Source organism: Salvelinus namaycush, chromosome 29, assembly GCF_016432855.1.
Source record: "Salvelinus namaycush isolate Seneca chromosome 29, SaNama_1.0, whole genome shotgun sequence".
In the NCBI taxonomy this organism is placed as follows: Eukaryota; Metazoa; Chordata; class Actinopteri; order Salmoniformes; family Salmonidae; genus Salvelinus; species Salvelinus namaycush.
In genome coordinates this window covers 5,049,903-5,077,769 of record NC_052335.1, presented here as the reverse complement: position 1 = coordinate 5,077,769, position 27,867 = coordinate 5,049,903, and the positions used below count along the sequence as shown (strand labels likewise).

Here is a 27,867-nt window from a genome sequence, read left to right as displayed (position 1 = left end):
TTCTCTACCATTGGAGGATACGCTCTACGAACATCAATGAGCCAATCAGAGTCGAGTACGATGAGCGATTGATACAGCGTCGACTAATCGTCCTGAATGCTAAGGAAATGCAGGCTAGCACGTGGGTAAATTCAGTAGGCGATCTCTCCCAAAAATACTTCATTTCAGTACATTACTATTCTCTTTGGTGATTTACAACTCATATTCTAGTGGGTGAAAAGTCGATTTTACCACTAAGCTGGCTATCGAGCTTTCTAATGGCGGACAATGGCGATAATGACTCCCAGCACAGAGTGAATGAGGGTGACTACGTAGTACTGAAACGGGGAGACATCTACAAAGCTGTACAGATTCAAAAGAAAAAGTGAGTCCTTACACAACTTTGCACATGCACGATCACATTATCTGTTGATTTGCGTTAGCTAACAATGCTTCACAGTCAAGTCAAACCTTTTGCCTGTACTAATGTTCCTAGTTTGCAAGCTATGTCTTGTTGATTAGCATTGTCCAATTGCCGTCATTGCTTTCTAGCTAGGAGTAGGATACTCAGCCAGGTAACGTTAACGTAACATTTTTACATTTATACAAGAGAATGTCATGTTGCCAGCTTCAAGCTGGATGACATATTGGCAGTACTCCAGTTGTGCAGTCAGTATAGTGTATCATAGTGGACTCACTGTGTGTCATTGTGCGTTTGAGATGATCTGACATGTCTTCTTCCCAACCCCAGGAAAACTGTATTTGAAAAGCAGTGGTTCTTCCTGGACAATGCAGTGGGGGAGTTGTATGGGACCACCTTTGAAGTCGTGACTGGTGGAACACTGCAGCCACGGAAACCTAAACTCGTTGAGAGCTCTGCAGGTAGCTACATGCCAACAACAACCATCTCAATTTTTCTATAATTCAGGTAAGGATTCAGTTGTCCAGGCGCAGAGTTGATGTCTGAGTCTTGTTTTTGTGCATCTCTTTAGATGCCAAGGAAGCAGGAACAGACAACAGGAACATTCTGGACGATGGAAAATCACAGAAACTCACCAGAGACGATATTGAGACCCTCAAAGAGCAAGGTCTGAAGGGACAGGTACGTGCACCTCTGGATATATGTGGATTAGTTGTCATTGATGTGGATTAGTTGTCATTAGCCAGAAGTGGAGATCCTGGACTGGCGTTGTTACATGTGGTCTGCGGTTGTGAGACTGGACTCTAAAATGACATTGGTAGAGAAATTAACATTAAATTATCTGACAACAGCTCTGGTGGACATTCCGGCAGTCACCATGCCAATTGCACGCTCCCTCAACTTGAGACAACTGTGGCATTGTGTTGTAACAAAACGGCACATTTTAGAATGGCCTTTTGTCCCCAGCACAAGGTGCACCTGTGTAACGATCATGCTGTTTATTCAGCTTCTTATTATGCCACACCTGTCAGGTGGGTGGATTATGGCAAAGGAGACATGCTCACTAACAGAGATGTAAACACATTTGTGCACTAAATTTGAGAGAAATAAGATTTTCGTGCATATGGACAATTTCTGCGATTTATTATTATTTTATTTTTTTTGTTTGTTTTTTTCCCAGCACTTTATATTCATAGTTTTTGTTCAGTATATGTTGAAGTTATGGTGAAAGTTTTCATTCGTTTTGTTTTATGTTGAAGATGCTCCTCTGACTTCACTTTCCCATTTCTCCTCTCCATAGGAAATAGTCCAGCAGCTGATAGAGAACAGTACAACATTCAGGGACAAGACTGAGTTTGCACAGGAGAAATACATCAAGAAAAAAAAGAAAAAGTGAGTCAGTGGAATATAGGCCTACACACTCCAGGACCAGGGTTAGTGATGAATGAAATAGGCTTTCTGACTTCTGAATGTCTTGTGTTCTGTTCCCTCCAGGTATGAGAACAGTGTGATGGTTCTAAGGCCCTCCTGTCGTGTCATGGCTATGATGTACCACGGCAGAGAACCAGGGAAGATATGGTGAGTGTAGCCACCGTGCCAGCTAAGTCATACCTAGGCCTATTTGTAGGGCCTGATGTTTTTCCTGGCTAGGTCAAGTGGTCAGGAAAACCTCTGGGCCCAAATTCAGTTTTTATTGAGAGAAGTTCCTGTCTGTATAGTATGTTGTTGTTGGAGTAACCAAGACTGTGTCTCTGCCTCCCTCCTCCAGCCACCTGCGGTATGACACCCTTGCCCAGATGCTGACTCTGGGGAATATCCATGCAGGCAGTAAGGTGCTGGTGTTTGAGACCTGTGCTGGACTGGTGCTGGGGGCTGTCATGGAGAGGATGGGAGGTAACTGGACTATAGAAATGTCTGGAAGTATCATGGATAGACCTGGCATGACCTGCATCTAAAATGGCACCCTATTCCCTATGTAGTGTAGTAGGTTTGAACAGAGCCTCAAGTAGTACACTATGTAGGATAATAGGGTGCCATATTGGACGCACACATGATGGCTTAATTCTGCATGATTTATGAATTGTGTTTGCTCTGTGGCAAGCCGGTCTGTTCCCTGTCTATGTTTACCATGCTCTGACTGCCATGTCAACGTTTTATGTAATACATTTCAATTGGAAGGTCCTGTAACGAATATACATTTATTTCATTACATTTTAGTCATTTAGCAGATGCTCTTATCCAGAGCAACTTACAGTTAGTGCATTTACCTTAAGATAGCTAGGTGGGTCTAGAGCTGTTGCGGTGACCGTATGCCACACCGGCAGTCATGAGTCATGACCACAGTAAAATTCCATGTGACCGCAGTAAAATGCGCTCTGGACCGATGTTCAGTCTAAGCTGCGTGCGTGCACACAGTAGCCCCGAGATTGCTTCGCAGCTTCCCAGGACTGCTTTATAGAGCGCAGAAGAAATATCAGCCCACGGAGAGAGGCACGAGATTGAACTTAACTAACTTAACTGAGAGATGCTTCGGATTGCGCAGCAGACTCACAGAGAAAGGCCCAACGCAGCACTCCGGCCACAAAAGGCCCGGAGGAACTCTCCACATTTACTTTTCGTTGGGCCTACTCATCTTGTTGGCTAACGGACAGCAAAAGCACTAGCCTATGTCAATCTATTATCCCCCATAGTATGATCTATTCTGTGCGAGAAATAAATATTCCAAACATAGTCTGGGACAGTTGTGGGATGCGATAGATCCCAGATTAATACAACCACTAGCATCAAAAATACTTTTTTTATGCAATGGGGCTGAGGCAACAGATCAGAACGTTTAGCTTAAAATGTTGATAAACTATTAGGCTATTTCTTCACATTATAAGCACAGCAATGCGCACATGGTAGTAGGCTATAAACACTAATGTTCCTTTGGCGGAAAACACCATTATCAAAAGTAACCGCAAGTGCAATTATGCATGTAATGCTTTTATTATAAATGTGCGTTTTTATGGTGAAAATGATCTTCCCCAAACTTGAAACTCACGCGCTGCTTATGTATGCCTGTTTGGCTCTACACCCCTTGTAAAGCGGATTAATGTGCTTAATTTTAAGAAGTTATTTGGCCACTTTAGTTGTGATACAAACCTTATTGAAACATATAGGCCTATGGGTTAGGTTACATGAGGTGTGCGACTATGATTTGAAGAAGTCGACAATAAAAAGGCATTGTTTCTTATGCTGTGCATCATTCACAAGGGATAATAATATTATTTTCTTGTTTTTGGGGTATTTTCCTTAACTGCATTGTTGGATAATGGCTTGTAAGTAAGCATTTCACTGCCAGGTCTACACTTGTTGTATTCGGCGCATGTGACAAATACAATTTGATTTGATATAATTCACAAGTGATTGTCACCCATCAGACTATTCTTGATTTAATCTTGTCTTTTTATACTAAGTAATATATGTTTGACATTTGTTTTGATTTAGAATGGACCATTATTATGCAGCTGTATCAAAACAGGGGCAGCGGGAAAAATTACATGTCATATATGCACTTAAATTGCAAATGGAGGACGTTCTTCCCCGTGGTTAATTTTCATGTCTGCCAGGTAGGCTATACTCATGTTGTAAATATAAGCAGTGTGCTTAATATTAGGTAAGTTGAGAAATAAATATAGTAGGCCTAGCATATAGAAACCTGATAGGATGCTTGTCTTTTTATTAGCGGCCATCACTCTGTTTTCTTCCGCAGTTGCATAGCCTATAGAAATGTTGCGCAACATGAGCTCATGGGCTCTCATTAAGTGTTTGATTAGATTTTCCAAACATTTGCATTGATGTCAGAGCGATTAGAGTGCTGAGTACCAGGCAGTTAGCAAGTTTGGTAGGCTACTAATGACCAGCAGCATCATCAGAGCTTGGAGAAACCTAATTACCGTGACTAAACGGTCATTTGGAATTTGACTGTCTTCATGACTCGTGACCGCTGGTAAATGCGCTTGTGTTGAGATCAAAGCAAGAGCTGCATGTAGCCACGTGTGAACATTTTGTCCACATCCTTTGCTCGTTAGTGAGTTATTAGCCCAGTTGGATCATTTGTAGGCAGCAATAGGGGAGTGATTGATTCCTACAAGAGCACAAAATGTGCATTTCTAGACATCTTTGAAAAGCAAGTCAGGTAAAGAGCCTTTTTTTTTGTCTTAAAGGGGCAGTGTTGTATTTTGAAACAGGTTGGAATACGCTAAGTGGCCAATAGGCAGAGGGTAGCATAATTTGTCTGATTCTCTGTATTAACGGCATGGGAATAATAATGCATTTTATTTTGTAGTGGTTTCTTCCATCAAACAACAAAACAACATTTTCAGTCAACTCCTTGTCTGAAGGACAAGTGGATAAACAGGTTGTCAAGCCCTGCATGTTCTTTTCAAAAGTCTCATGGAATGTAGGCCTACATTCCGTTGTTTTTGATAGTAGGCCACTTTTAGAACTGTAACTTAAAGCGGGTACAGCCTCTGTGTTCACAGTAAACGCGTGCTGGAAGTTGCACAGAATTTTCACAACGTTGAAGTTTGCGTTCAGCAGACCTGAAATTTGCTCAGTGCCCTAAAATGTGCTCTGGACATGTTGGTACCAACTCGTTAATTACCATCAGGTCGCTAATGACCTGGTACTCAGCGTTCTATTGTCCCTCTAACATCAATGCTATTGAAAATCACATCAATCACTTATCATCCAAACAGTATCATGCTTTTAAAACTTACCTCTCTGTGATCGATCAAGTTGAGGAAAGAAGTTTTAACCGGTTGAAACTGAGTAGAAAACATGGTCGTTGTAGAAGCCTCAAAACGAAACGGACAGCACTTTCTAAGGTGATGATTCATTCCGTAACGCCCGTACACATATTAGAACCTATGCACACGCATAGGACTATATATGAGCCCAAGGCTGAAAATACCTGAATTAAAATAATGGTAAACCTGAATTTAAATAAGGTTTGAGTTTACCGCATATTACACACAGCAGAAAAACATAAAACAAAACGGATTTCGGATGTCTTCGGTACATAATTGGTCTAGCCTATACTCCAAAATTAAACAAATTATAGTAATTGCCTTTAAGTGTGGACTGTATTATGCATAGGCTACTGGATTGACCGGTTACCTTATGCTACTCTCCAAACTTTTCTACCCACGAGTCTGGGAGGGAAAGTACAGCCCTAGGCGATGCTGTTGGTTCATTGATTGTGCAGGGCGGCTTACAGTTGGCCTACAATTATAGAGAATTTGTATTTGATTTTGAATGGCCTAGTAATAGTGAATGTTGTATATTTTCATAATTAATAGGCTGACACATTACCTTTAGCTATACAGAACATCTCCCCACTGTGCTTTTCCATCTCATCTCCTTCATTCCATTCTCGTGCATGCAGAGCAGTGGAGGCTGCTGAGGGGAGAAAGGCTCATAATAATGGACGGAACGGAGCAAATGGAACGGCACCAAACACCTGGAAACCATGTGTTTGATGCATTTGATACCATTCCACTGATTCCGCTTCAGTCATTACCACAAGCCCGTTCTCCCCAATTAAGGTGCTACCAAACTCCTGTGGCACAGATGGCCTGTCAACAGTTTAATGAAATATGTTTTGTTGTGAAAACGTGTTACTATTGATGTTCCTGAACAGATTTAACTTGTTTTCCCAAATTAAGCACGGTGTAGCTGCAGGAACAGGGTTGGAGAGCACATAGCATACAGAGTTTGGGCGGAATATAATTTGTCGCACAGCGAGAATATGCTCCTCAAACAGTGGTTGTTTTGAGTGAAATACAATGTCGTGAATATTAGATAAAGGGAACCTGAGTTTACAAATAACAAAACAATTTGATACTTATTTTATTTATTTAATTAACAAACTTATACAACACCCAATTCCCATGTGTGGAAAAAGTAATTGCCCCCTTACACTCAATAACTGGTTGTGCCATCTTTAGCTGCAATGACTGCAACCAAAGGCTTTCTGTAGTTGTTGATCAGTCTCTAACGTCACTGTGGAGGAATTTTGGCCTACTCTTTGTGGGCTTTCAAACATGAACTGTTTGTTTCAAGTCCTGCCACCACATCTTAATTGGGATTATGTTTGGACTTTGACTAGGCCATCCCAAAACTTAAAGTTTGTTGCGTTTTGTGTGTGTGTTTTGGATCATTGTCTTGCTGCATGACCCAGCTTCGCTTCAGCTCACAGAAGTATGGCCTGTCATTGTCCTGTAGAATTATCTGATAATGGGACCCAAGTCATCCAAAAAAGTTGACTCAATTTTGCCAAAAAAGCACCTGGAAGCACCTGGATGATCATCAAGAATCTTGAAAGATTGTTCTATGGATAGATGAGTCAAAAGTATAACTTGGGCGACATGGGTCCCATTTATAGTCGCATCATGCAGCCCATATGTTTGGATTTCTACGTCATTCTAAGGTTTGTATCAATATCAACTTAAGTTGCCAAATAACTCTTAAGTCTAGCGTATAGGACTTGTTTCAAGTGATCACTTTTACGCTCAACATATCCACATTTGCGCACTCGATCCGGATTGGGAAAAATATCCTTTCTGTTTTATTCACCTATGTTTAATTATTTTCTTCTTACTATAAAATAATGTCACTGGACTTATAAGCATATATTGTCTTCAAAATGCACACGCCTACAGTCTATGGCATGGCACTGTGACAGGCCAATCATATTCTGAAATACATTTTCCTCATCATAACGTTTCTTTAGATCTGTCTAAAAGAAATGTATTATTGTGATATTTTCCAAAGGCGCGCATCAGCGGCTTGTATGCATTGAGGCATGGAGATGCTAAATGTGCTTATGTTAATTAACGGTAAATTACCGTGAGACAGGCAGTCTTTTGCATGACAATAACCGGCTGACAAAATTTCATGACTGTCACAGCCCTACGTGGCGTATTCAGACCCCTTGACTTTTTCCACATTTTCTTACGTTACAGCCTTATTCTAAAATGGATAAATAATATAATCTGCATAATTTACACACAATACCCCATAATGACAAAGCGAAAACTGTTTTTGTTTTGCAAATGTATAAAAAATAAACAGATCGCTTATTTACATAAGTATTCAGACCCTTTGCTATGAGACTCTAAATTTAGCTCAGGTGCATCCTGTTTCCATTTATTATCCTTGAAATGTGTCTACAACTTGATTGGAGTCCACCTGTGGTAAATTGATTTGATTTGGAAAGGCACACACCTGTCTATATAAGGTCCCACAGTTACCAGTGTATGTCAGAGCAGAAACCAAGCCCTGAAGTCAAAGGAATTGTCCGTAGAGCTCCGATACAGGATTGCGTTGAGGCACCGATCTGGGGAAGGGTACCAAAAAATGTCTGCAGCATTGAAAGGCTCCAAGAACCCAGTGGCCTCCATCATTCTTAAATGGAAGAAGTTTGGAACCACCAAGACTCTTCCTAGAGCTGGCAGCCCAATGGTCACTCTGATAGAGCTCCAGAGTTCTTCTATGGAGATGGTTGTCTTTCTGGAAGGTTCTCCCATCTCTGCAGCACTCCACCAATCAGGCATTTATGGTAGAGCGGCCAGACGGAAGCCACTCAGTAAAAGGCACATGACAGCCCGCTTGGAGTGCCTAAAGGCACCTAAATGGCTCAGACCATGAGAAACAAGATTCTCTGGTCTGATGAAACCAAGATTGAACACTTTGGCCTGAATGCCAAGTGTCACGTCTGGAGGGAATCTAGCACCATCCCTATGGTGGTGGCAGAATCATGCTGTGGGATGTTTTTCAGCGGCAGGGACTGAGAGACCAGTCAGGATCAAGGGGGGAAATGAATGGAGCAAAGTACAGAGAGCTCCTTGATGAAAGCCTGCTCAGGACGTACGACTGGGGCAAAGGTTCACCTTCCACCAGGACAATGACCCTAAGCACACACCCAAGACAACGCAGGGGTGTCCTTGAGTGGCCCAGCCAGAGCCCGGACTTGAACCCGATCGAACATCTCTGCAGTGACGCTCCCCATCCAACCTGACAGAGCTTGAGAGGATCTGCAGAGACGAATGGGAGAAACTCCTCAAATACAGGTGTGCCAAGCTTGGAGCGTCATACCTGTCATGACTCTCCTGGTTGAGTATCCAGCCCTCAGATCAGCTTGGCAAATGGCTGACAGATAGCCAGACCCCATCTCTCCCACAGGAGAGGAGAGGACTGCTGGGCTGGTTTTGACACCTTAACACTCTGTCATAAATTAGGGAGGATGGTAATTTCTCTTTGCGCTCTAATATTACCAAAGCAATCCCCTCAGACTTTTTCTGCCAAAAACTATAACACCCAAAAAGTGAATATTGGAACAATATTTATGTGATAGGAATGGTCAGTGGGGATCTAAAGAATAGTCATGTCATATTGTTTATTTTGTGATGTCATTAACTGTATAACGAAAATACTGTAACTTAGGAAGGAAACCCCCTTCGGCTGTTAAGTTTCCATCCAATATGATGTGAATACAATATGAGGAAGGATTAAACTATTTTTGTTAGGATGGGAGTGTAATTTTAGTTCTCTAACGAGATCATAGTTTTCATGTCCCTTGCACATTAACTAAGCTACGCCCCAAATTAGTTCAGAGGAGCGTGTCAGTGTGATGGAACTGCCCTTTCTGACCAGTGCTTAAAAGGACTCGCTCAGAATTAACATATTCCGACCAGCAGACGGACAGCGTGAACTCAACGTTACGAATGGTTGAAACTCTGAGACTCAACACGAGATGAGAAGATAACCTCCACACGAGACCAGAAACATTCAGTCTGCAGCTGTGCATGTGAAAGTAGTCCTAGTCAAAGTCCCACTTTGAGTAAAGACACGAGGTGGGAAGGAAGAAATCCCATGTCAGACAATCACTGGCGCATCTGAGTAGGTATTCTACTTGAACACTCCACTACCAGAGGAGCTCTACAACTAAGAAGGACATTGTGACCTCTGGTGGACAATCCGAGCATTACACCGATGCATGAACTATAACTACCCTGTCCACATAGAAGGGTTGATTGGTTCGACAGAGATAGACGACGAACAAAGACATCTACGCGTTAATATATACATTGCATTTCTTATCGAATGGGCGGTGGTTAGGGTATTAAGTATTTTGATTACTGTGAGCGTAGTTTCCAAATGTATGTACGATAAGTTTGACTCTTTTTGTCTCTCCCTCTCTTTATCTACCCCTCCCTCTCCATATGTGTGTAACAAGCCATCACATTGTGTCAGTCCACTAGGGACTTTTGTCTCATGTAAGTGTGTGTATTCTGTGTTGTTATTTAGTTAGTAAATAAATTATTTAAATCAATTAGTGTTGTACTGAATGATCAGAAAAGGCTGGGGTTCTTGTGGATTCAAGAGGTCTGCGACATTCAGAATGAGACTGATATGAACGAGGTAATGATTAATAAATCACTGTTATCGATATATCTTATAGATACCATCTCCCGAATTAAACTCAAGATGATAACTCGTTAAACAACTTCTTCCGTGGTGCCCCAAATTCCCAATGAGTTAATTGCTACATGAATAATTTAATCGGGTAACAATTAAACATAGTTTGATTCGATAAATAACAGTCATCACATTAATGAGTCATGTCACGACATACCCAAGAATACTCGAGGCTGTAATCGCTGCCAAATGTCCTTCAACAAAGTACTGAGTACTTAAGTAAATGTGGTATTTCAGTATTTCTTTTTCATTTTGCTAAAACTTCTAAAAACCTGTTTTGCTTTGTCATTATGGGGTATTGTGTATAGATTGAGGGGGGGGGACGATTTAATCAGTTTTAGAATAAGGCTGTAACGTGTTAAGGCTGCGAAAGTTCAACTGAGATAGGAACAATATGACACCTGAACTTGGTTAAAATAATTGTTTAATTCAAAAGTTAATAAATGGCAAATACAATTTCCTTATATACGGGTTCAATGTTTCATCACGCAGGATAAGACAGAGAACTGATTTGTTCCTGACAAAGATAGTATATTATACTCGTGACAGAGATTAGTTCCCACTTCCGAACCGGCCTGTCAGAGTAGAGACTGGCCGTGGTTTAGACTCACCCAGCCTATCGTTGGTGTTGGCGCATAAGCTGGTCCCAGCCCCTTTGCGCTCTCTGGTGTCCTGTCGCTGTTGCTGTGTAGATTACGCTCCCTCACCCCAGAGACTGAGGTCAGACAGTTCTGTAACATTGTCTGAGATATTTGCACCTGTATACAATGTCCACTGTTCTCGCTCAAGGCTAACTACAGCTTCCCAGCACTCTTATCTGGCGCTAACTGTTACTTCCAGCACACACACACAGACACCCAGGCTCCCAGGCCAACAGTTTGCTAATATTCAATCACGTGTGTTATAGTATTGGGTTATAGTGCATAACTCAGAACCTCACAGATGTTCTTCGTGTGTATAGTTTATCTGTTATTGTCTATTGTACACCACAGTCAGCAGTCTCCTTATTCACCCCCCTCCCTCTACACCCCCCCTGTGCCTCTCTAAGATTAGCACAGTTTCGGTCACACAGTACAGCGCCCTTCTTACCACACACACACACATTATTTCACACTTCTGCTCATCCCTTACGTCCTGATACATTTGTTGCATACACACACATATTTCAGGCTGTGGCCTCATGGTTAGGCCTTGAGCACTGTTTCTCCTGAGAACAAAGACAAATGTCAGGCCTACATGAGTCAGTAGCTTAAACTTTAATGCAAAATCCTTCTAGTTTATAGTTATTTTAGCACGCTAAGCTTAGCAAAACCCCACAAACGTAACAAAATGTGGGAAAAGTCAAGGAGTCTGAATACTTTCCGAATGCACTGTATCAACGTCATAGTAAACATTTTCCCTCAAAATAGCTATCAGCAAAGTCAGCTAATAAGGGGGGGAAACAATTCAAGTGCGAGTGTTAGTTCACAAAAGACACTTTTTTTGTTAGGGTGGGGAGTGGTGCAAGGGGGGATGCTGTGGGATTATTTAAGATACTCTTTGAAGAGGTAGGGTTTTAGATGTTTTCCGAAGATGGGCAAGGGACTCTGCTAGCTTCAGGGGGAAGCTGGTTCCACCATTGCTGCACAATACAGTCCTATCTGACTAAGATCACAACATGGTGTCAAAAGTGCTTCAACCTGATCAAATATAACACAGGAGAGATTATTTCACAGAAAACAATAATGTTCCTTGTAGAGAACGATATATCGGGCTGATGTTGGCCTTTTCTAGTCTATCGGCCCTTCTTCTGCGAGTCTACATATCAAAACTACTGCTATGCCAGCTGCCACTCATCGCCTGAGCCACGAGCACTGCACATTGCTGAGGAATGTCTAGCTGGGAAAATTAGCAGCAGCAGCAAGCTAGCTCTTTCTTCAACAGAAAGGTGCAGTATTGATGGATGAATTGACACAGTGGCCAAAATCAAACTCCTGTTGCAAATATTAGATTAATTAATTCACTAAAGGCTTGTGTCAACATGCCCAGACATGGATGCAACAAGCAAGTTTACTAGCTAAGAGGATAGCTATGTGACCTTTTAGGAAAGATTACTAATCTGGGGTGTTGGCTAGCTAGATATATTAGCTGGTTAGATAAACATGATGTTTAGATATCAGATAGGAGCTATTAGCCAACGTAGCTAGCTAACGTTAGCTGGTTACCATTTTGAACGTGCACCAAGTGAAATGAGCGATGGAGAGAGATGTGATAGGGAGCCGGAGTTAAGGCGTCCGGTGAGGGTTTTTTCAACTGTTCAGGCACACAAAAAGCAAGCCGAAGTACGGTGCCTTTGTTTGTGAATGGTTAACAGTAGGGATTCTTCAATGAAGTCTTTGATGTCATTCAATGAGAGACAATTCATTTTCATGCACATTTTTTCATTGAGAAATACTGCACTGTAAAGTGACTAAAATTAATGACAGATTTCTTGAGTTATTTTAGATTGTGACTATTTTGAGGAAGTGTATACTGGCTATGGCGTCTCAAAATAGACATACCGAACTATTGCCGCTTTTTTCTCAATTTTCAGTCGAAGGTCTTTAAAGCGAATATGCAAGCACACTCGTTTGGTTTGGCTACTGGACGGGCTAGGCACCAGCCGGACTGAAGCATGCTGACACCTTTACAGCCTCGCTCTATTCAGGCGTAGCAGTAGGATCAAGTCTCAACCCGCTTATTTCTTGACGGATAGCTGAACTACCCAATTGAGTTGTTACGAGTTATCGTCCTGGCAGCTAAAAAATACAAAACTTTTTCCTGATCACGGAAATTGTCAAAAATACTAGTTTCATAAGCATCCGTAATCACAAATCATGACGTTACGTTAAACCCATTTTTTGGATTGAATAGATGTTCTTTTAAATTCTCAAACTAACAGCAGTGCCTATATGATGTCCTTCCATACAGGCGTGACATGCTGGAGTGATGCTTATATGCAAATGTTGTTGATCAGTAGGCTAATATGGAAGGCAAACTGATTGTTTGTCATCGGCAGCACCATAGACTCCACTGATAAGCCAAAACAAGCTCAATAACTCAATGTATGCACACACTACTATTGAATATGCATTCACCTGTATTGTGGATAGGCCTTGGCTACATCTTGATTTACCCAGTTTAGGGTTACCATTGAAATAAAATTATTACCATTATTGTTATGTAGTTAGATTGGTAAAAACCAAGTCAGATGTTTTGATTTTAAAATGTATGCAAGGATCATCAACTATATTCAGCTGCAAGCCGATTTTGTCTTGAGTGGATGGTCGGGGACCGGAGCATAATTATAAATAATTTGTCAACTGCAAATTGACCGCAAGAAACCCGAACAGATATGTGTGACTAAAACATAATAATTTCAAACTTTGCTTATATTTGGATGCGATCATGTCTCTCTATGTTATGTGTGGGAATACTTCTTTAAGATTTCTTAAATTAAAATCACTTGAAACTGATGTACTGGAGTTTTTACCGCCTTATGTCCAACAATAAAAAATATTGTTTTTGCTCAGAACCCAAATAAAACCATCCGCGGGCTGATATGGATACTCACACCACCATGAACAGAAGCGTGTTCAGAGTGAGCTGAGTGGAGGGAGCAAGTGACAGACAGAAAGGAGCAGCTAATGATTTCGGCTTTCAGGCAGGGCCTTAAATTTGACAGATACAATCGAGGTAGGGTGGGGCCTGAACGTCGCGGGCATGGGTAGGAAAGGTCGTACTCGACGGATGTTGTAGAGCATGAACCTGCAGAAGCGAGTCACTGCTTTGGTGTTAGCAGAGAACGACAGGGTGTGGTCCAGGGTCACGCCAAGGTTCTTTGCACTGGGAGGGTGACACTTCCATCTTCATATTCTTTCTCTCCTCTCTCATCCAGGCTATGGGTCAGTGGTGCAGATGTACCCAGGAGGAGGTCCTGTGAGGGCGGGGATGGAGAGCTTTGGGTTCCCGTCCCACTTCCACGACACGCTCCATGAGTTCCCCATCTGTCACGTCAATGCACTGCTGGCGGGGGCACTGGACACAGAGGCCAAAGACATAGACGCAGGTGTGCGTTTGTGTTTATACTAGGAATGTAATAATTTAATAGACCAACAAATGCTATACTATCTTATCTATTGAATTTATCAAGTTTTTTTGTTGTTGTCACAACTGCAGATTCCGGACAGGCCAATGGGGACAAGTCCAACCTGACCCAGACTGGCCCAGAGAAGGCAGAAAGCAAGGAGTGTAGCCCAGACACAAAGGACCAATGCATGGAGACTAGTACCAGTACAGACCCTGCCGCGGACAAGGAGAGAGAGGAGAGGGAGAAACTTAGAGAGATCAGAGTATGACAGCACATAGTAAAGCAGCAAATGGTGTCTGTTGTTTGCCACACCTGTTTGTGCTTGTGTGTTCCAAAGATTTGTTCAACTTAGTCCGATCAATGGCGCACCAATTGAAGAGCAACTGCGTGTTGTGTTTTAGGGCCAGGAGAGGAAGGTGAAGATGGAGGAGAAGAGGAAGAAACTAGCTGCTGCTGCTGCCGTGCTGGAGGGGAGGAACGCCGACGGGTCAGTCTGTTCTCTCACCCCCATCCACCATTTTTCTGTTTTAATAACACTTGGCAACAGTGAACTCTGGACTTGTTTATTAAACCATTAATAAGAGGTAATAAACATGTATGAGCTCTAATAACCAGTATAACAGCTCTGTGACACTAAGATTACACCCCCTTGACACGTGAGTTAAATAATCCGTGTAAACAATCACAGTGACAGTTTCTGCTCTTGTTGGTGTTTTGTTGCCCTGTCTAAAACCAGTGAAACGTGTCCGTGCTAACATCTCCGTGTCCGCTCAAGACGAGCAAAAGAGAGGCGTGACATGTCTAGTTAAAGACGATTGATGTTTGGGCTTACGGCACATGTCATCTCATCCTGTGTTTATTGATTTGGTTTGTTGGGAAAGCTCGCGTTTCTCCAGGTCACCTTGGACACATCCCTTGTCTTTCTCTGGACAAAGCACACTGTAGTGCCACGGCGGCCCCGTTCCAATACTTTTAACAGGCCTTCTTCGTTCCATCCTCCCTTCTTTGAAGTACTCACTAATCTTACCCAATTGGTTAGGCAAGGGCTTTCATCTGTCAAGTTTTGCCAGCTCAGTTTTCACCGGGAGGGAGGATGGAAAGAAGAAAACATGTTCGTAGTGTTTGAACAGGGCCCCACACTGGTGGTAAAATATGTGTTTAATACCTCTGGTTGTTCTCCTCTTCAGGTTGGTGATTGCCAGTCGGTTCCACCCCTGTCCAGTTCTACTTGGCCTTATCAAGTTCCTCGCCCCCTCCAGACCCTTTGTCGTGTACTCTCAATACAAAGAGGTATGATTCGGAGTGCTCTCTAGTATGCTTCCTAGTAGTACTGATGACAATACCAGTATCGCAATATTTTTCCCATGGCAAAAATGAAAACGCGAAGCAGACCAAACTCTTTGGTCCTTTAAAAACCTGCTTTGTGTTTTGTTTTCTTGTCACGATGTTAAAGAGTATTGCGATACGTGTATCGTCCCGGACCTACTTTCTAGTGTGTGTCATGCTCTTAATAATGTAGCGTATTTAATAATCTACTTACGTTACAAACCAAACTTTGTGTACTACAGACCCTTCATAGTTTGTTGCCAGTAGACCCTAGTGTACTGCCATTATACAGAGGTACATTTATTGTCTTTCTCCAGTGGGAAATCTCCTATCAAAACCACTGATAAAACAGTCTGTAATCTAGTCTGGAGTTTGGAAATATCACCCCTGTCATGTTCACTCTGTTCTTTCGTTGCTCCTCTGTTATTAAATCTCTCTCCCACAGCCTCTGATAGAGTGCTATACAAAGCTCAAGGAACAAGGCGGAGCAGTCAGTCTGCGACTCACCGATTCCTGGATCAGACATTACCAGGTATAATAATTTTCAAACTGAACTGTATCTCTATGGAAGCATCCATGTTTGTAGTACCAGCACTAGCTTTTACCTCTGACCTCACTTCCTGTCTCTGTGTTTGCGTGTGTGTAGGTGTTGCCTAACAGGACGCACCCCATGCTGCTGATGAGTGGGGGTGGGGGCTACCTCCTCTCCGGGACGACCGTTGCTACGGATACACCGAAGATGGGTTCAACGAGAGGAGAGGAGCCAGCCGCAAAGAGACTGAAACTCACAGAGACCACAGAGGGATAACACTTCAAACTTATTGCGGTCACCCATTTGTTGTGAAATTTATATCATTGATGACATCATTTAACTGTACTTGTGGGATAGAAGGACTGAAATCTCTCACGCTTCTTAAGATCAGTTATATAATAATTTGGCTGTTATTGAGCCCTGGAGCTGCTGTCCAAAGCTCTTAGCTCCCAAATGCAGTATTTCGTTATCATGACATTTTTTGGGAAGAATGTGCCGTGGTGTAATAAAGCAGCCATTTGTTTTCGCAGACTCATCCCGTAACGCATCTGTGTATATGAATTTCAATAAAATACAGTGCTCTAAAGATACTATTACTGTTGATAAGCCCTGTGTTCATGAGGTATTAAAGTTCTTTGTATAATTGTTTCGAAGAAGGAAGAATACTGAGATGTTAGGTTTGGTCCCGGGATAATATATTTTATTAAATGCAGACTGAAGAAACAAACAACCATTCAAAAGTTTGAAGAAAACGGCAATGCATACTTTAAATATATAGAGAGAAATCTATGACAAATAGGCAAAGCATCTCTTTTGTCTTTTATAGAAACTAAACGGTCTCCATGCTGATTCTTTTGTACCTGAATTCTTTTCTTTTTTTAAACATTTATTTACGTTGATATCACAGCAGAATTTGTGGCAAGTCTCTTAGATTAATTTTTTTGTTCTCCCATCTCTTCATCTCTAGTATTTTCTTATACAAGGTTAGCACACTGAGCTAGTAGGTTAGCATCCCTGTCGGCCTGTCCACTATCTATTTGCTCTTGTTTTCATGCATCTTCTCAGCAATTTTCTGTAGCTCCGTGTCCATAGCTGCTAGGTTTTGCAGCTCCTTCTCCTGAAAACACACACACACCGTGTTATTATTGCTTAATTACATCACTTCATTTAGGCTACTATCCTAGGTAGAAAGAGCACTGATAAAATTGTGAAACCTCAAAAACTATATTACTACTTATTTACATTTATTGTGTGCATTTATCCCTTCTGGAACAGGGCAAGCCCTTCAATAAAAAAAAACTTTTAAAAGGCCATATTTCAAATCAAATTTTATGTAACCGTGTAACCGCTGCTCCTGAAATCGGACTCCTCTTAATTAGCCACTACTTTCCCTGGATCTTAATACGGTCAAGAGTGTAGATATTCCCACTGCAGTGTAGAGGACGCTAATGCAGTGTAGTCTGAAAACTGTCAGGATGAAAAAGAATAGCCAACAGTCATCCATTCTCTCCCCTCCCCATTGTATTCCATCGCAGGCGGTAAAATGGCCCGGGCAGCACCACTATCAGCTCTAATAGGGGTGGTTTGGCACGGTGGGTCGTGAGGGCGCCTTTAGGAGGGGATGTACTGTAATTACGGAGGTTTTGGTGCAATCGCTGCTGCAGCAATAAAAACCGCGGGAGTGAGAGAGAGGGGAAAAATAGATGTGCTTTTCTCTGCAGCTAGAAGCACAGTCTCAAAACCTGTGATTTTATTGCTTGCAGATGACTTCCACAGTGCAGAGGACACCATTTTTTTCAGGGACACACATCTCTTATTTAACCTACTCCTTCTGATCCTTTTGAAGCCCGTCGGTGCCAAACAACAAGGAGTTGCAGAGGAATATATTAATAACATTAAGTTGCTTAATGAGCCACAACCACTATTTAGGAGGACATGCTCTGTGTCAAAAGGGGCCTTTCTCTTCATTCACACACAGGCTTTTTCCCTTCTAGAATATCGAGGCTCATTTTGAGATGTGAAGCCTCAACCTGAGCCAGGTCTCCTAGAGATAAGCATATGGTTTCTGTTATCCAGCAGAGAGGGCAGTCTCTTCCCACAGCAGACTACAGAGGGCAACATCCAATATTGGGCATTCATTATTTCCATGGCTTGCAATGTGTTTTCTCACTTCAATAAAAACTGGATTTTTTTTGTGTCTGTGTATAACAGCATAAAACATCCAAAACTTGATAATTCATTTCAGTTATCTTTCAAGAGATCTAATCCGAGAAGTTCAATATGATGCTCATGATAAAGCCTAGTAATTCCCCATTCATAAAGGTCAATGTTCTGTGTCATGTTACATAAAGGTATTGTGTGACGATGTTACCTCCTCTGGGGTTAGAGGTACGCTCTTCTTCCTCTCCTCCGCTGGCTCTGATTGGCTGGCCAGTTGGTGCCTCTTCAGCAGCTTTGCCAGTTCCTCCATCTTAGCCAATCAAATCACATCAAATCAAACTTTATCGCAGTAAAAACATCTCTGTACGCTAAACAAGCAAAATAGAAACGGTGGAAGGAAATACAAGAAACAAGTGTTTAGAAACACTACTAATAAAATCAACACAATCATACAAACGAAAAAATGTATTATAATCTTTGATCAGTCGTAGGCCAGTCTAACAAGATATCTATGTTATCATAGGTGGTACATAGAAACCTTATGTGATGGTGTGAGTGGCTCTATCCCTCGCTTCCACCAGGCGGGGTGGTAGTATCCTCTGTACGCCCAGGGAGAACGTTTCTCATATGTCTCCCCCTCCGCCAGGAGACGACTCTCCACCTCACTCCTCTTCTCCGCCAGGTACCTGTCACACAAACACCAGCAGAACCTACACTCAGGGTCGTTTCCCAGACACAGATGAAGCCTAGTTCTGGACTAAAAAACATGTCTTTGGCTGTGTCTAATATGACTAGAACCACATAGACATAGTGGCATTTGAGACATAAACTACGTTTCCATCCAATTGAAGACAGGTTTTCATGTGAGTATTCTAAAAATCCGCATAAAAACAATATGCTCATTTCCCCCACCAGAGATGGCCATCAAATTGACTTGCTGCAGATACAAGGCTGTGCGTGATGACATAGTGCACATTAAAAAATATTTTTGCAGTTAAATTACCATTGATTGCATTTTCAACTCCACTAATGGTTTTCTAACAAAAATGTTTCATTACATAGCAAGTGTGCCAACTCTGGTATTGACAAATGCGCTCTAGCCCACTGTTTCCTAAACTGGGTCCTGCCCCCCAACCCCCCATTTCAAACCTTGCTTACATTTGTATACGATCGCGTGTCTCTCGATTATGGGTGGGAATACTTGGGAACAGATTTCCTAAATTAAAATCACATGGAGCTGATTTCCTGGTGTTTTTACAGTCTTTTATGTCCAACAATGAATTGTTATTATCATTTTAATTTTCATTTTTTTTGCTCGGAAAACTTGGTGGGCCAAATGGCTCACAGGCCGCCATTTGGGGCACCCTGATTTAATTATTATATTTATGTACCGGTGCCCCGCCCATCCCGCGGCTTAGTCTACTTGACTCCCCTCATACACTCCTGAAAAACAGTTTATGAAAGAAAAAAAGATGAATAGACAGATAAATACTTCAGAGCCTCCTGCCTCTCTCTCTCCTCCTCGGCATCTCCGTGCCTCTTCTCCTTCTGTTCGTCAGAATCACTCCTTCGTTCCTCTTCTTCCTCCTCTGAGGAATCGCCACTGCGTTGGTGATGCTTGTTGTGATGGTACCTGTTTGTTGGTTTCCAGATTCTCTTCTCTCTATCCTTCTCTTCTTCTGACTCATCTGATCTCTTTTCCTCTGATTCCTCCTCTGGTGAGTCAGCACCTCGTTTGTGGTGTTTCTTGTGGTGATACCTGTGTGTGGGTTTCCAAATTATTTTCTCTCTTTCCTCTTCCTCCTCTCTCTTTTCCTTCTCATCCTTCAGATCCCAGGACTCCTGACTGCACTTTTCACCTTTGTCATCTCGTTTGTGGTGTGTCTTTGGGGTGTACCGATAGATAGGCCTATATCTCTTCTCCTTCTCTTCGCCCAGGCTCCAGGATTCCTGGCTACGTTCTTCGTCTGGCTCTTCTCTCTTCTCCTCAGACACCTCTTTGTGATGATACCTGTGCGTTGGTTTCCAAATTCTCTTCTCCTTCTCATCGTTGAGGTCCCATGACTCCTGGCTGCGCTCTTCGTCCTCCGGTGTCTCTCTCTTCTCCTTCTCTTCGCCCAGGCTCCAGGACTCTTGGCTGCGTTCCTCTTCTGGCTCTTCTCTCTCCTCCTCTAAACCGTCTTCGTCTCGTTTGTGGTGTGTCTTTGGGGTGTACCGATAGGTAGGCCTATATCTCTTCTCCTTCTCATCACCCAGGCTCCAGGATTCCTGGCTACGTTCTTCGTCTGGCTCTTCTCTCTTCTCCTCAGACACCTCTTTGTGATGATACCTGTGCGTTGGTTTCCAAATTCTCTTCTCCTTCTCATCGTTGAGGTCCCATGACTCCTGGCTGCGCTCTTCGTCCTCCGGTGTCTCTCTCTTCTCCTCCACAGACTTCAGGCGGGCCTCGATGTCCTTCACGTCAGCCCCTGGAACCTCAGGCTCAGGTTCATGACCTTTGACCTCCTCTTTATGGGTCAGCACCTCCTCATCACTTTTCTTCTCCAGAAGAGCAGCATGTTGGGCACCTGTAGAGGAGGTGGAAGGAGAAGGGACATTCAAAGGGCATTCAATATCCACACTATCTACTACTCTGTCATTGTCTCATGTTGTCCAATTCAAGCCCCGCTCCGCAAGTTCCCCCTCAATCAAAACATAGTCCCTTCGAGAGCTTGGAACTATAAGGTTTTATCTGCATTTTTGTTCAAATTTAGCTATTGACATAGCCTTGTTCTGTTCAATGTTCTCTACCTCTAAATACACCAATTCATGTTGTTAAGTTCAAAATAATAGCATATAAAAATTGCTGACATTATTCAAACCAATAAGGACTTTGAAGACATTTATCTCAGAATCATCTTTTTACAGATTGAACCTTATAGTCCCAAACTCTCGCGTTGATTAGTTCATTTTGGTGACCATTGCAAAATGGCACTCAACAGTGTATGGAGAAAGCTCAGTATCTGTCTCCCATAGTGCCATATTTATAGTCAGCTAAGTAGAATTTCCATAAATACAGAAGCAAATCTAGGTTGCTCTATTCATATCTCCTCAGCTGGTTGCCAGGTTGCAGCTCTATATTTCTGGTCTCTGTGGTAGCAGAAGCCCCACCGAGTCCCTATGGCCTACAGTGAGAACTCTGTATAACATTACTGTCTGTATCAGCAACAAACAGTGCCATCCTTCAGAAGGAACAGTTCTTTCACCATCTCTGCCTCCAGTCAATAGTCTAAAGTGGCGTCCTGTGCTCCTCTCCTTTCCTTAATTTCCCTTACGGAAAAAAAGGATTGCGGTCAGAGTACAGTATAACTGCAGTTCATTTCTGCAATTACTGTGTACAAAATACCACATTCGATTGCAGTTACTGCACGTTTACTGCAGTTTTAAAACGGCAACAACAAACAATTGAAAGGGATTTCCACTGACATTCCAGAGCGAGACAGGCGAAAGGGATTTCTTGGTAGCGTCACGCATCATGGTAGGCAAACAAGGTTCATTAACCCCAGTCTTGTAAACAAGCACTGATATCCTATTGCTTTCACAGCTGGGGAAGCCACACTGTACACTAATGAAATGTGCCTTAGATTCAACTCTACAATAAAGAGCAATTTTCTCCTACAATATTGGTCAAGATTTTTTTTCTCCCAATATGATGCTATGTTTTTTTATGTACTGCTTTTGAAATACAACAACTGATGATGTAAAGACTACTTGCCTCCTTTGAGAATATCTTTGCATTCCTGATCCAGAGGGTGAGAGTCAGGTTTGGTCAGTGCCTTGGACAGGACCTCAACCAAGCACCGTGTTACCTAAAACACAGTAACAAGCAACCTGTCACGATTCTCTCATTAAAGCATAGATTGTCATTTCCATTGTATAAAAATACAATCTTATCCAGAGACTAAAAACATGTTTCGTACCACATCTTCTCTCTGTCGTTCTTTTCCAACGGGAAGTAATAGATTTTCTGTAAATTCGTAAGAAGATCGGTCAGAATGTGGTTCTGTGTTGAAAACAACTTACTTCTCCTAAACAATTGGATATGAGGTTCCATTTTGTTTTGCAAAATGAACGTGTGACATACACTGAGTGTACAAAACATTAAGAACACCTGCTCTTTTCATGACAGTCTGACCAGGTGAATCCAGGTGAAAGCTATGATCCCTTATTGATGTCACTTCCTTGTAGATGAAGTACAATCATTGTAGATGAAGGGGAGGAGACAGGTTAAAGAAGGATTTTTAAGCCTTGAGACAATTGAGACATGGATTGTGTATGTGTGCCATTCAGAGGGTGAATGGGCAAGACAAAAGATGTAAGTGCGAACAGAGTATGGTAGTAGGCGCCAAGCGCACCGGTTTGTGTCAGGAACTGCAACACTGCTGGGTTTTTCACATTCAACAGTTTCCCGTGTGACTCAAAAATGGTCCACCACCCAAAGGACATCCAGCCAACTTGACACAACTGTGGGAAGCATTAGAGTCAACATGGGCCAGCATCCCTGTGGAACACTTTCGGCACCTTTCAGAGTCCATGCTCCTACGAATTTAGACTTTTCTGAGTGCAAAAAGAAGGGGGGGGGGGGGGGGGGTGTTCCTAATGTTTGGTATACTCAGTGTAGATGAGCAATTATAACAACTTCACTCAAGATAAACAGTCAAGGAGAGAAAATCCGCCATACAATGCAAAAAAGGCATGCAACACTCGCTCACGCAGAGGCACTCTCCATGGTGCTGGAACACAGCCACGATACAATATGCACCATTGAAAACAAACCAAATTCACCCATAGCTTACCTGCGAAGAAAGACGCAACCAAAGCAAAAACAAGCACAAGTTTCATCATGGAAGAATTCAATTATCTCCCCGTAGAAATGACATTAAAAAAAAGAGCTGATAACTTGAAGCAAAAAACTCTGAAGACAGCACTGCCAAGCCAGCTCCCCCAGCTCCCGTTCTCCCTCTGTGCGTATTGGAACGGTTGTGTGGGTTCTTCTGCGGTATGCTTCTTGTCTGAGAAGTAGGGGGAGGCACGCCATATATCAGGTCTGAACTGGAAGAGGCGTAGGAGGGATGTAGACGACACCTGCGTCATTATTAGATTAGATCCTAATCAGGATGTGTTCTGTGTCCATCCAAATTAATATCACATGAGACAATAGCCTACGGCAAGACGTCAACAGTCTTGTATACATTTGTTTGAGGAATGCAACAACCGCCAACAGAACTCTAAGCTGTGTCCGTGTGTTTACATCAGACTAGTTGTCAGTAACAGAGAAATGGGTGCAAAACAGGAAGTTTCATTTCGATAGATCAAAGTTCAGTCCTGGGGATAACAGAAACGATGTCATCTCTCCAGAAGCCTTCATCTAGTATATATTTCTCCTTGGAGTCCCCCAGTTACAGTTGTTTTCATCAGTCTCCGAGAACACTTATGCAATACTTTTATGATCTCTCTTTGACTCAGGGAATGTTAAATTATTTTAACATAGCCATCGCAGCCCCACCCCTCCCCCCACTGCCGTGTGTGTGTGTGTGTGTGTGTGTGTGTGTGTGTGTGTGTGCGTGCGTGCGTGCGTGCGTGCGTCCGTGTGGAGGCTGGAGCTAAATAAAATATATGTACTGTATATAGCCAACCATCTGTGAATAATGCATAGCTGTAGGCTGTCAGATGTCAGAACATGCCATTTAAGTAAACAAAGGAAAATTCCATAAGAGACAATAGTACAGTACAGATTAGGATTCTGAGCTGTCAGGCAGGAGAACGAGTGGGGGTTTGTAGTGACACTGTGTTGCTGGATATCTGATGATCATCTCTTGTTTTTCGATAGCTGAAGCCTCCTTTTTAAAACATACGAAATGTTCTGCCAAGTCAGAATCTATACGGCACATGTGGTACTGTGCTTGCCTTGTAACCTGTCTGTTTCGCCTTAGCCACTACATTGGCCTACATTCTGAAATGAAACTGAGAAAAATAACATGTCGGTCTTAATATCTTTAGGGGATAGAGAGAGAGAGAGAGAGAGAGAGAGAGAGAGAGAGAGAGAGAGAGAGAGAGAGAGAGAGAGAGAGTGTCACGTTCCTGACCTGTTTTCCTTGTTTTTGTATGTGTTTAGTTGGTCAGGGCGTGAGTTGGGGTGGGCATTCTATGTTATGTGTTTCTATGTTGGGTTAAATGTGTTGCCTGATATGGTTTTCAATTAGAGGCAGGTGTTTGACGTTTCCTCTGATTGAGAACCATATTAAGGTAGGCTGTTCTCACTGTTTGTTTGTGGGTGATTGTTCCTGTGTCTGTCGCACCACACGGGACTGTTTCGTTTGTGTTCGTGTATGTGTTCGTTCCTGTTCGTGCGTTATGTTATCTCGTTCAGGTTTGTTCACATCGTTTCTTGTTTTGTAGCTTATTCAAGTGTATTTCATGTCAGTGTTCGTCTTGTCAATTTAATTAAATCATTATGTCTTCATTCAACGCTGCGTTTTGGTCCGACCCTTACTCCTTCTCCTCATCCGAGGAGGAGGCATTAGACAGCCGTTACAGAATCACCCACCCATCAAGGACCAAGCGGCGTGGGAGAAAGCAACAGCGATCGCAGGATTCATGGACATGGGAGGAAATATTGGACGGTAAAGGTCCATGGGCACAGCCAGGAGAATATCGCCGCCCCAAAGCTGAGCTGGAGGCAGCGAAAGCAGAGAGGCGGCGTTTTGAGGAGCTAGCCCGGAAGCAGGAGAAGGATCTGGGCTACACTACGTGGGAGGAGATCGACAGGTGGGTGATCGACCCAAGGAGAGTGCCGGAGCCCGCCTGGGATTCTCTGGCGCAGTGTGAGGAGGGATACCGGCGAATGGAGGCAGCACGACGACGCGGTAGGAAGCCTGTTAGTCAAGCCCAAAAATGTCTTGGGGGGGGCTAAAGGGTAGTGTGGCGAAGTCAGGTAGGAGACCTGCGCCAACTTCCCGATCTTACCGTGGAGAGCGAGAGTACGGGCAGACACCGTGTTATGCGGTAGAGCGCACGGTGTCTCCTGTACGTGTGCATAGCCCGGTGCGGGTTATTCCACCTCCCCGCACTGGCAGGGCTAGATTGAGTATTGAGCCGGATGTCATGAAGCCGGCCCAATGCATCTGGCCTCCAGTGCGTCTCCTCGGGCCGGCATACATGGCACCAGCCTTACGCATGGTGTCCCCGGTTCGCCTACATAGCCCAGTGCGGGTTATTCCACCTCCCCGCACTGGTAGGGCTACGGGGAGCATACAACCAGGTAAGGTTGGGCAGGCTCAGTGCTCAAGGGAGCCAGTACGCCTGCATGGTCCGGTATATCCGGCGCCACCTCCCCGCCCCAGCCCAGTACCACCAGTGCTTACACCACGCACCAGGCTTCCTGTGCGTCTCCAGAGCCCTGTTCCTCCTCCACGCACTAGCCCTATGGTGCGTGTCTTCAGCCCGGTACCACCAGTTCCGGCACCACGCACCAAGCCTCCTGTGCGTCTCCAGAGCCCTGTTCCTCCTCCACGCACTAGCCCTGTGGTGCGTGTCTCCAGCCCAGTACCTCCAGTTCCGGTACCACGCACCAAGCCTCCTGTGCGCCTCCAGAGTCCTGTGCGTCCTGTTGCTGCTCCCCGCACTAGCCTGAAGGTGCGTGTCCTTAGCCCGGTACCTCCAGTTCCGGCACCACGCACCAGGCCTACAGTGCGCCTCAGCCGGCCAGAGTCTGCCGTCTGCCCAGCGGCGCCTGAACTGCCCGTCTGCCCAACGCCGTCTGAGCTGTCCGTCTGCCAAGCGCCGCCTGAACTGCCCGTCTGTCCTGAGCCTTCAAAGCCGCCCGTCTGTACTGAGCCTTCAAAGCCGCCCGTCTGTACTGAGCCTTCAAAGCCGCCCGTCTGTACTGAGCCTTCAAAGCCGCCCGTCTGTACTGAGCCTTCAAAGCCGCCCGTCTGTACTGAGCCTTCAGAGCCGCCCGTCTGTCCTGAGCCTTCAGAGCCGCCCGTCTGTCCTGAGCCTTCAGAGCCGTCCGCCAGACAGGAGCCGCTAGAGCCTTCCGCCAGACAGGAGCCGCTAGAGCCTTCCGCCAGACAGGAGCCGCTAGAGCCTTCCGCCAGACAGGAGCCGCTAGAGCCTTCCGCCAGACAGGAGCAGCCAGAGCCTTCCGCCAGACAGGAGCAGCGAGAGCCTTCCGCCAGACAGGAGCAGCCAGAGCCTTCCGCCAGACAGGAGCAGCCAGAGCCTTCCGCCAGACAGGAGCAGCCAGAGCCTTCCGCCAGACAGGAGCAGCCAGAGCCGCCAGCCAGCCATGAGCAGCCAGAGCCGCCAGCCAGCCATGAGCAGCCAGAGCCGCCAGCCAGCCATGAGCAGCCAGAGCCGCCAGCCAGCCATGAGCAGCCAGAGCCGCCAGCCAGCCATGAGCAGCCAGAGCCGCCAGCCAGCCATGAGCAGCCAGAGCCGCCAGCCAGCCATGAGCAGCCAGAGCCGCCAGCCAGCCAGGATCCGCCAGAGCCGCCAGCCAGCCAGGATCCGCCAGAGCCGCCAGCCAGCCAGGATCCACCCCTCAGTCCGGAGCTGCCCCTCAGTCCGGAGCTGCCCCTCAGTCCGGTGCTGCCCCTAAATCCAGTGGGGTTAATTTGGAGGGTGGTCATTTGGAGGAGGCTACGGAAGCGGGGTTTGACTATGGTGGGGTGGGGACCACGTCCGGAGCCGGAGCCGCCACCGTGGACAGATGCCCACCCAGACCCTCCCCTAGACTTTAGGTGGTGCGCACGGAGTTCGCACCTTGAGGGGGGGGGGTTCTGTCACGTTCCTGACCTGTTTTCCTTGTTTTTGTATGTGTTTAGTTGGTCAGGGCGTGAGTTGGGGTGGGCATTCTATGTTATGTGTTTCTATGTTGGGTTAAATGTGTTGCCTGATATGGTTCTCAATTAGAGGCAGGTGTTTGACGTTTCCTCTGATTGAGAACCATATTAAGGTAGGCTGTTCTCACTGTTTGTTTGTGGGTGATTGTTCCTGTGTCTGTGTATACCACACGGGACTGTTTCGTTTGTGTTCGTGTATGTGTTCGTTCCTGTTCGTGCGTTATGTTATCTCGTTCAGGTTTGTTCACATTGTTTCTTGTTTTGTAGCTTATTCAAGTGTATTTCATGTCAGTGTTCGTCTTGTCAATTTAATTAAATCATTATGTCTTCATTCAACGCTGCGTTTTGGTCCGACCCTTACTCCTTCTCCTCATCCGAGGAGGAGGCATTAGACAGCCGTTACAGAGAGCGAGAGAGAGTGGGAAATAGAAAATAAGGATGATGTACTGTATATGAGTGTGAATGATGCCTATTGCTATGCCTCTGGAGGTTCCCACAAGGGAATCGTAACAGCACAGATGCTATGAATTATAAAGGCTATATGAGTGTGTGTGTGTGTGTGCGTGTGCATGTGTACGTGCATCCGTTCCGTGTGTGTGTGTGCATGTGCTCCCAGTGCTCAAGCCCTCATTACTTTTTTTTTTTTTTTTTTTTTTTTTTTTTTTTTTTTTTTTTTTTTTTTTTTTTTTGGGGTGGATCAGCTTAATATTGCGGAAAGAATGTTGCTTCCAATGTAATTGTCTGCATCATTTCCAATCCCCCATATTTTTTGGGTAAATATATATATCCATACACGCATGCATACATATATACATATATACATACACATACCTATATAGACATACATACTTTTTTAAAGAATATACCTTTATTATTATTCCCCGCAACCCTACCACCGCTCCCCCAATTGGAGTAAACTAATAAACACTTC

At 44.1% G+C, this 27,867-nt stretch overlaps 1 protein-coding gene across 1 annotated transcript; it reads left to right on the top strand.

The window, feature by feature from the left end:
- The first annotated feature begins 22 nt into the window (after window positions 1–22).
- Window positions 23–16,481, top strand: LOC120024513 (tRNA (adenine(58)-N(1))-methyltransferase non-catalytic subunit TRM6-like). The gene is made up of 12 exons (XM_038968783.1): window positions 23–364; window positions 731–861; window positions 972–1,081; window positions 1,701–1,792; window positions 1,895–1,978; window positions 2,169–2,293; window positions 13,842–14,012; window positions 14,123–14,295; window positions 14,435–14,520; window positions 15,221–15,323; window positions 15,805–15,891; window positions 16,006–16,481. Exons 1-12 carry the CDS (start codon window positions 258–260, stop codon window positions 16,165–16,167), a joined length of 1,431 nt encoding a protein of 476 aa, XP_038824711.1. The 5' UTR covers window positions 23–257; the 3' UTR covers window positions 16,168–16,481.
- The last annotated feature ends 11,386 nt before the right edge of the window (window positions 16,482–27,867 follow it).

What these genes read in the sequence shown, in the direction of transcription:
- LOC120024513 (XM_038968783.1), top strand. Translation starts at nt 258, where the DNA reads ATGGCGGACAATGGCGATAATGACTCCCAGCACAGAGTGAATGAGGGT. An exon ending in ACTCGTTGAGAGCTCTGCAG is followed by an intron (nt 862 to 971) that starts GTAGCTACATGC and finishes GCATCTCTTTAG; the next exon opens with ATGCCAAGGAAGCAGGAACA. An exon ending in TGTACTCTCAATACAAAGAG is followed by an intron (nt 15,324 to 15,804) that starts GTATGATTCGGA and finishes TCTCTCCCACAG; the next exon opens with CCTCTGATAGAGTGCTATAC.